At 44.6% G+C, this 9431-nt stretch overlaps 1 protein-coding gene across 3 annotated transcripts in view; it reads left to right on the plus strand.

Moving 5' to 3' along the window:
- elmo2 (engulfment and cell motility 2) overlaps nucleotides 1–9431 on the plus strand; it is a 62116-nt gene that overhangs the window by 42775 nt on the left and 9910 nt on the right. For all 3 annotated transcript variants that reach the window (XM_084317165.1, XM_084317166.1, XM_084317167.1), the window contains 4 exons: nucleotides 223–331; nucleotides 1742–1878; nucleotides 7523–7686; nucleotides 8911–9023. In XM_084317165.1, coding sequence (XP_084173291.1) covers nucleotides 223–331; nucleotides 1742–1878; nucleotides 7523–7686; nucleotides 8911–9023 — 523 coding nt within the window. The remainder of the gene's footprint in view (nucleotides 1–222; nucleotides 332–1741; nucleotides 1879–7522; nucleotides 7687–8910; nucleotides 9024–9431) is intronic.

Here is a 9431-nt window from a genome sequence, read left to right on the forward strand (position 1 = left end):
TCAAAGTGTTAAGAAAAACAATAAATAACACACCTAAACTAAACAAACACTGCAAATAGACAGGCTCTGACTGAATCCACGTATTACAAATTAAATATATTACATTTTACATTATATTTAACATGTTTACTTCATCATGAACCCTGCATCGTTAAAAAAGGAGTCCTGGTAAATGATGTATCAAGAAGAGTGTGAACCCTGATGAGCTCCTTCTCCCAACAGATTGTTCTGGAGAACAGCAGTCGCGAGGACAAGCATGAGTGTCCCTTCGGCCGCTGTGCCATCGAGCTCACCCGCATGCTGTGTGAGATACTCCAAGTGGGAGAGCTGCGTAAGTCGCCCACGTCACTGCGCCCGCAGAGGGGATAACAGATGGCCTGTATATGATATCACTGACGGCTAGGGTTGCCGTGGTGATGTGAAATTTCCCATGACTAATAAGCTCATGACAACAACACCGGTGTTACTGGTGGGCGGCTGGGTGGCGCAGCGGACATTGCGCTCGTCACCAACGCAAGAGACACCGGTATCGGTATCGAATCCGACTGTCAGCATTGCCTCCGGCTTGTGCCGGCCGTCATACTGACTCAATTGGTAGAGTCAGTGGGAGGGGAGTCGATGGGTGGTCATCTGATCGTTGTAAACAGCGACTCCTACAGGTCGTTCAGGGCGCCTGCACAGCAAAGACAGGAAATGGCGGGGGCAGTGTGAGCCTCCCACACGTTACACCTCGCCAATGAGAGTCCGCGCTGGCAGGTGAAAAGAAGTGACTGGCTGCCTCCACATGTATCGGAGGGGACATGTGATGGGCTTCTATCCTCCCTACGACCGGCCAGTGGGGGGCACATGTGAGCAACGATCAGGACAGGGGAGGGAGAATTGGCACGAGAGGAAAAATTGGGATGGGAGAAAAATCACAGAAAAAGGAGGAGAAAAAGTGGGTTAAAAAAAAAACACCAGTGTTACTGGTGATGATACCGGACATTTTACAAAATTACGCTGAATATTTGTATAGCGCCTACTTTGATATTTAACGTTATGTGGCTACATTGATCCACTGTGTCTGTCCGTCTATGTCTGTTTTTAATTACGGATCAAAATAGTTGCAGTCTTATTTAGCAAATCGCGCAAACATACTGTTGCTGGTCTGGACTGGTCCTCTGAGCTCCTCTCCAGTCGAGCTGCTGCAGTGTTTAATCTGAAATAACGTAAATCGCGTCGTCTCTAGAGCCTCCTTTCTCTCCATCACGTGAAGTTAAATCTACTCTAAACTGCCAATACCGCTTCTGAGGATTACAACCCTCCTCATGAGAAATACAATTTTAAAGAGAAATCTATTTAGCTATTTATTGTTTTGCACAAAAATGGCAATTCTAAAATCTGCCAAACATCGACACGATACCAAATATGCTTTTTAAAGCCTGTATCGGGCTATCGACCGATAACGATTGTCTGATATATCATATATATGTATATATATATGTGTCACTACACAAGGTGTTATGAACCTCTCAGATCATAGGAATAATTTGGTGCTGAAGTTTTGGTATAATCCTATTCTTAATATTACATGTTTATTACACCATATTATGAGTAGACATATATACAGTATACATGGGTTTAATATGCGAGTAGCACCGTTGTGGTTGTTGTTGTTTTACACCGATCACCATCGACCATTCCCCAGCCTGATACAGCACACCGGCCTCTTGTATAACGTGACTCTATCGTTCTGTCTCAGCTAACGAGGGCTGCAACGACTACCACCCCATGTTCTTCACCCACGACCGAGCCTGGGAGGAGTTCTTCTGCGTCTGCATCCAGCTCCTCAACAAGACCTGGAGGGAGATGAGGGCCACAGCGGAGGACTTTAACAAGGTCAGAGGTCAATGGATACACCCCCCCCCCCCCCCCCCCCCCGGGGTGTATTTCCGTCTATGACAACAAGTAATCGATTAGTCAACAAAGTCCTTGACTATTAGTCGCCTAAGAACTTCTACTACTTTATTGCACTGCACTATTGCACTATTTTACCCTGTCTATTCTATCTTACTCTTTTTTATTATTGTCTATTTCTAAAACTGAATCAAACCATAAACAAGGTGGCCTGTTGGGATGTTAGATCCTAGTGTGACAAACTGTGATTTTATATGTCTGCCTTTTTTTCTCTTGTGAAGCACTTTGAGCTGCAATTTTTGTATGAAAGGTACTATACAAATAAAGTGTATTATTATTATTATTATTATTATTATTATTATTATTATTATTATTATTATTATTATTATTATTATTATTATTATTATTATTATTATTATTATTATTATTATTATTATTATTATTATTATTAAGAATAATTTCTGTAGTTGCGGACAGCGTTACCTCAGTCTGAGCCTGCCCCTGTGTTCCACTCACCTCGCGGTGCAGAGCGGTGGCACTGGTGGCATCGCTCCTCTGCTCTTGCATGGATGCAGTCAGAGTCCACTGATTGGTCTCAGGGGGTCTCTGCGCTCTGCAGTGTTTTGTCTTACGTGTCCGTCGGAAGCCTGCCATGGCATCGAATAGTGATGCACCGATGTGAAAATTGTGGCCGATACCGATAACCGATATTAATATTGCTGTTCTGGCCGATACCGATATTTACCGATGCCGATATCTCTGTATAGAAAACACTTTTTTTTATGATAATCAAATAAAGATCTATTTTCCTAAACGCATTTTTATTTAATTTTTTACTTTTGTAACTTATTTTCAGAAATTACTGATATTTTGAAACTATTTACGGCCAAAAAAAAAATCTTTTATTTTTTTTTAATATCGGCCCTATCTTGATATCGGACCGATACCGATGTGTAAAAAAACTGCCATATCGGCGGCCGATATATGCCATTCAGCGCAGCCATGCCGACACAACAGCAGGGTGAACACACGCAAGGGGCCACCTGGTGCCGTGTGCGGGTGACTGGGTTGAACTTGGCACACAGTGTTGAATTAGTCAACATCACCGGAGCCGCCTATGCAGCACGCGAAGCCTCCGTGGGAAGAGGCCCGAGGACCTCCCTCATCTGCGCTCATGTTCACCCATCGCTCAGCTCGAGCGTCCTGTGGTTGGTTCTTAAAAGAACACGCCAACATTTGGAGAAATGAGCTTATCGTCTTCTCCAGAGAGAGACAAGAAGATGAATACCAGTTTCCTCTCTGTGCGTTCAGTTCAGAAAGCTATCTGGCTGCACGTTAAGCCTAGCTTAGCACAATGAATGGAAGCGGACAGTGGCGGGTAGCCTAGGCATTGTCCAAGTAACACCTTTGCCGAAGGCTACCTGTCACTGTCCGCTTTCATTCATTGTGTTAAGCTAGGCTAACATGCAGCCAGATAGCTTTCTACTGAACGCACACAGAGAGGAAACTGGTATCTATCTTCTTGTCTCTCTCTCTGGAGAAGATGGCAAGCTATGTTCCCAAAATGTTGGCGTGTTCCTTTAAGGTTCCTCCAGTTTGCTCTGAACTAGGAAAAACAGCCTTTTCCTTTGATGCTTCCAACACCTGGAATGCCCTCCGACTGACTGAAGCTGAAGGTTCTTCCTTCTCTCGCTGCATTTAAAAGTATGATCTCCGACCACTTGTAACTGACTTACTGTAGCTGATTTTTGGACTGCCATCACTCCAGCCTCCAGTAGCCAATAAGATGTCATAGGGCATGTGCGTGGGTGGGTCATGGGGTTGTGGGAATCAGAGTCGGAGGATATGTTCATGTTCCGTGTATTTACTTTATAACTTTACAGTTATTGTCGTCGGTCACCAGAGCATCATTGTCCACATTGCAGTAGACGTAGTCGGGACACTTGAAGGTCATGCGGACCTGAGACGAGCAGGACGCATGTGGATACTTATGTACAGCAACAGTACACGCACTGTACATCCTGGGTTTTTACAAGGAAACTATAAAAGAAGGAAGGATCATTACATCACTGTGTAGCGCGTGAACCCACATTGGTGCCAAGTGTGGGAACGTTCAGTTCGACCGACATTGCATTAAATGGTATCACCATCTCCTCATTTATGACCCGTCATTTAAACAGGTTATTACCTTAGATGTCTGAATCATCAGCAATTTGTTGCATTGTTAACTAACTAACATTTGATATATTGGTTGATGTATATTTCCTCAGATAGCTGGTATATTTATCTCCCATAGGCTTCAATAGAACTGGCACCAAAGTCTGACACCAAGCAGAGCATAGAACGCTGGTATTCTGACGTGATGACCTTTCCTTCTTTCATAGTTTCCTTGGGTTTTATGCTCCTCAATCACATTGTAATGTACCATGGATGAAGCCCTCTTGAAGGAACCTTGTAAACTCACTCACTCACTTACTGTTAGCCACACCCATAGTTTAAGAAACACTGACCTAATCTAACCCATTACATTGGGCAATAGGACAGAGATGTGGGCTTTTGATTGATTGATTGATTGATTGAACATTTTATTAACAGATTGCAGAATGGGTACAATACAGTACGGCTCAATACACACAATTGTTAAGGGGATGCAGACCAGAGAAAGACTTTCGTCTTGTTTACATCAGGGTCCCCCATTTTCAATTCATAATGACATTTATGACATACATACAGATAATATACAGATATATATCATGACATTCATGACATACAGATATGGTTTGGGCATTTACGGGGGCCAGTTTAGAATTGCAGCCTCCCGTAGGTGCTCTTTGAGGGCGGTTTTGAAGGCGGGTAGGGATTCACATTCTTTTACGACATTGACATTGTTGTGGCATAAATAATTGCGAAAACGTGTTTAGTCCCTTGTTTGAGCCGAATCTGGGTTGAACATGATTTGTGGAACTCCCTCTGGTGTTGTGGTCGTGGAATTCACTGACCTTTGGGAAGTATTTCGACATGTACATGGGTATCTTAGTGGTGTGGTGTATCTTGTAGACCAGGCCCATTGCAAGTTGCTGTACTCGCATGTCGTCTACTCTAAGCCATCCTAGGTTGTCAAAATGGGCAAGGGTGAGGTGGGTTCTAGGAGTAAGGTCAAGCAGTAGTCTGACCAGTTTGTTTTGTGATGTTTGTAGTCTGGTTTTTAGTGCCTTTGAGGTGCTTTGGTACCATGAGGTGCAAGCATAGTCGTAGTACCCTTGAATGAGTGCTCCTTTGCACACAAGTGGTTGATCCAACGGAGAATGGTCTCGAACACCACCTTTCCCTCTGCAATGAGATAATCTTGCCCACTGCTGTATATCAGCTGTTGAAACTCCTCAGACACACGAACCATCTCCTCAAAGTGGTACAAGATGAAGAGATGAGCTCCATAGCTTCAGGTCAGGGCAGCAGTAGATGTCTTGCAAGCCTCCAGATGCTGATGCAGTTCTCCGGGCAAAACCGGACGTCACAGCAGGCTTGCATTATTCCTGTGAGAGAGAACTGGTTCGCCGCTGCCAAGAGCTCCTCCACATCCTCCTCTGTCACCGGCACAGAGCGCGTGTAGGCGTATGCTATTATAAGCTGCATCATATCTGGCTTCTCTCTGAGTTTCTCCAGCCACTTGTGAAGAGAGCTGTGTGGGATCAGGATGCAGAGCACAGACCACCGTGATCGCCTGGCTGTGATTAATGAACAGCATTCAGCGTGCTCACCATGCCGTCTCACTGTGGGGGGATTCATTTGAACCCTTTCACTACCACACTACAGAAGGTTAACCCTTTACTATCACACTACAGATGGTTAACTGTCTGTAGTGTGATAGTAAAGGGTTAACCTTATGTAGTGTCGCAGTGAAAGGGTTAAACCATTTGGTAGTGCGGCAGTGAAAGGGTTAAGTAGAGGTGTGGACTCTGGGTTTTCAAACAAGATGGTGCTGAGTCTCCACTAGGGGGCGGTGGAGGGGGAGTGTGGCCCCCGTCCGGGAGACATACAAAAATTCAAAATAAAGAAAGACATTTGCTGTAATTTCCTCCAAATTAAAAACATAATTTCAATAAAATAGCAGACACATGGGTGAGTTCCAAATAAGATATTTAAGTACAGCGTGTGAGTACAGTACAGTTCACACTAGTTTAACATTGAACACGGAAACACACACACACACACAGTGGAACAGAGGGCAGAGCATTCGTATTATAGACAACGATGTGTCAGTTTCTAAGCTGGCCCCAATCTTTCACTGCAAAACAATAAATAAACACATGGTGGCGCTGTGCCCCTATTCCATTGTTTAGGGAAAGCCCTGGCACTGAGATCTCATGCCCATCATATTTCTGATATGATTTAGGTTTGATATATACAGTATCAGTGTCTATTCTTACATTCTCAAGGCCAGTGATATCTCCTTGATGTTTTTTAGTCGATGGTCTGAATCCAGTTACTTTTAAAACCTTTATTTATGAGGGAAGGCGACTGAACACGTGGTTTTTCAGCGGTTCTCAGCTTCACACAGTTACACATTATTCCCAGCTTGGAGCTGCAACAACAGTGTTGTACAGTAGGGTCACAGAGCAGCTCCACTGTCGGTTCCTGTCAGACTTCTCGGTTTTTGTTAAATTATGGTAAATATACTACAGCGGACCATTACTCTGCTCTTTGAGGCCTCACTAACTTTTTGACCTGAAAATTGTGAAGCCTTTTTTCCCTAATGGGAATGGTTGATTATTACATCACAGTAGGGGTAGGGGGGGGGTCTTGCATGCCAAGTATCAATATTCTAACATTTAAAAAAAATGTGACAGACTGAAAACTTTATCTTAATAGATAAAACAGACAATGTATATATATTTTTATTGCAGATGTTAAGGTTTTCCATTGGGGACATAATTTGCAGTTGAAAAAGGGTAATACAATTTAAATATCATGATATTACAACATCGTGACTCTAGTATGGTGAAGATATCTTATCGTGGGGCCTCAGGTGATTCCCACCCCTACATCACAGTGCATCTGAATACAGTGAACATGTGTAGCTTCTGTTTGTATCACATGGAAGTACAGTAACATAACAACGCTTTTTTCTAGACAGAATCAAAGCGCTGTTTACAATGTATGGTGGAAATTGCCTGGAAATTGGATTGATATCAGCCAATTAAGCGGGGGAAGGGAGGATTAGGTGGTCTTAACATCAAGAACTAATTTATATTTACACGGCCTGGCGAGAGGACAAAGGGCCTCTCGAAGGGTAACAGGGAAAGGCGACAATACAAATAAAATAGAAACGGGACAGATGATACATAATCACAGAGGTAATGGAAATAATAAAGTCACACATCAAACAAACAATTACAGTTAAAAAGGCTGGGTTTATTCATTCAAATGATGAAATGAGGGATATTTTCAAGGGAATTCCTATTCTTCATGCTGTTTTTGGAAAAAGAATAATAATATCAGCATAATCTGTGTGTGTGCGCGTGTGTGTGTGTGTGTGTGTGTGTGTGTGTGTATGTGTGTGTGTGTGTGTGTGTGTGTGTGTGTGTGTGTGTGTGTGTGTGCGTGTGTGTGTGTGTGTGTGGACCAGGTGATGCAGGTGGTGCGGGAGCAGATCACCAGGGCTTTAGCCATGAAGCCGTCGTCTCTGGACCAGCTGAAGATCAAACTGCGTGGCCTCAGCTACTCCGAGGTCCTGCGTCTTCGCCAATCGGAGAGGATGAGCCAGGATGACTTCCAGTCTCCGCCCATCATGTCAGTCTCTCTTCTGTGTGCCGTGTCCTAGTCCACGAGTTATCATCATGTCAGTCTCTCTTCTGTGTGCCGTGGTCTAGTCCACGAGTTATCATCATGTCAGTCTCTGTCTACTCTCACTCTTCTGTGTGCCGTGTCCTAGTCTACGAGTTATCATCATGTCAGCCTCTGTCTACTCTCACTCTTCTGTGTGCCGTGTCCTAGTCCACGAGTTATCATCATGTCAGTCTCTGTCTACTCTCACTCTTCTGTGTGCCGTGTCCTAGTCTACGAGTTATCATCATGTCAGTCTCTGTCTACTCTCTCTCTTCTGTGTGCCGTGGTCTAGTCTACGAGTTATCATCATGTTAGTCTCTGATTTATTTCTCAGCGTGATAGGGGTGACAATACTGTGACTCTATAGCTTTGTGATAATATCGTGTCACGGAGCCTCTGGTGATTCCCAGCCCTGCATCATTATAATAATCCATGCTGTTCTTCACACTGGATGCCCCGCAGCTTCCACTTGTTAGCCACAAAATCAACGTAAAGTAAATTAAATACAGTACGCTTCAGTCTGTACTGTAGTACGAGCCCTGAGATAAACGCTGAAACCTACTCTACGATGGGCATGTTTTGAAAGGTATTATTCATGGGGTAGTAACAACACAGTTGTACAACATAAACTCATCACTGAGAGCACCCCTGAAAGCCTCTCGGGGAGAGAGAGAGAGAGAAGATATGCAGAGTATCCCTGTCCTGTGGCTCACAAGCACCTCCTCCAGAACACGACACTCGGCACGTTGTTGAATATATATTTTGAAGTAAAAATTTTGGTCGTAATTTCACGCTCTGCTCGTTTGCTCGTTGACCTGCTCTGCCTGGTGCGATTACTGTGTCGACACTCTCTCCCCGAGAGGCCTTCCGAGCGCGTTCTCCGCGAAGGCGCGAGTACATTGCAGGATTTTTGGTGCTACCCGCTAAATAATATCAGTTAAACATTAAGGTGTTTTGAATAAAAGTGTCCCATCAGGCAGCATACGTGGTGTTATGTCACCGACTGTTGAACCTCTATTCTATCTCCTGGCACTGTTAGTGTTGCCGGCCGCGTTCCCTTCCCTGAGCTGCGAGTCCCTTGGCACCGTGTCTCTGTGACATCGCTGCTGTATGCACTTGAGTATATGTACTGTACATAATGTACGCTGTTGTGTATTCTGGCTCACGTCTGCGTCTCTGTGCCCCCAGTGAGCTGCGGGAGAGGATCCAGCCGGAGATCCTGGAGCTCATCAAGCAGCAGCGTCTCAACCGCCTGTGTGAGGGAAGCTGCTTCCGCAAGCTGGGCAACCGGAGGAGGCAAGGTACTGCTAGAGGGCTTCATCCATGGTACTACTAGAGGGCTTCATCCATGGTACTACTAGAGGGCTTCATCCATGGTACTACTAGAGGGCTTCATCCATGGTACTGCTAGAGGGCTTCATCCATGGTACTACTAGAGGGCTTCATCCATGGTACTACTAGAGGGCTTCATCCATGGTACTGCTAGAGGGCTTCATCCATGGTACTGCTAGAGGGCTTCATCCATGGTACTGCTAGAGGGCTTCATCCATGGTACTGCTAGAGGGTTTCATCCATGGTACTACTAGAGGGCTTCATCCATGGTACTGCTAGAGGGCTTCATCCATGGTACTACTAGAGGGCTTCATCCATGGTACTACTAGAGGGCTTCATCCATGGTACTGCTAGAGGGCTTCATCCATGGTACTGCT

The sequence above is a fragment of the Notolepis coatsorum genome (genome assembly GCF_963971535.1).
Source record: "Notolepis coatsorum genome assembly, chromosome: 6".
Lineage (NCBI taxonomy): Eukaryota > Metazoa > Chordata > Actinopteri > Aulopiformes > Paralepididae > Notolepis > Notolepis coatsorum.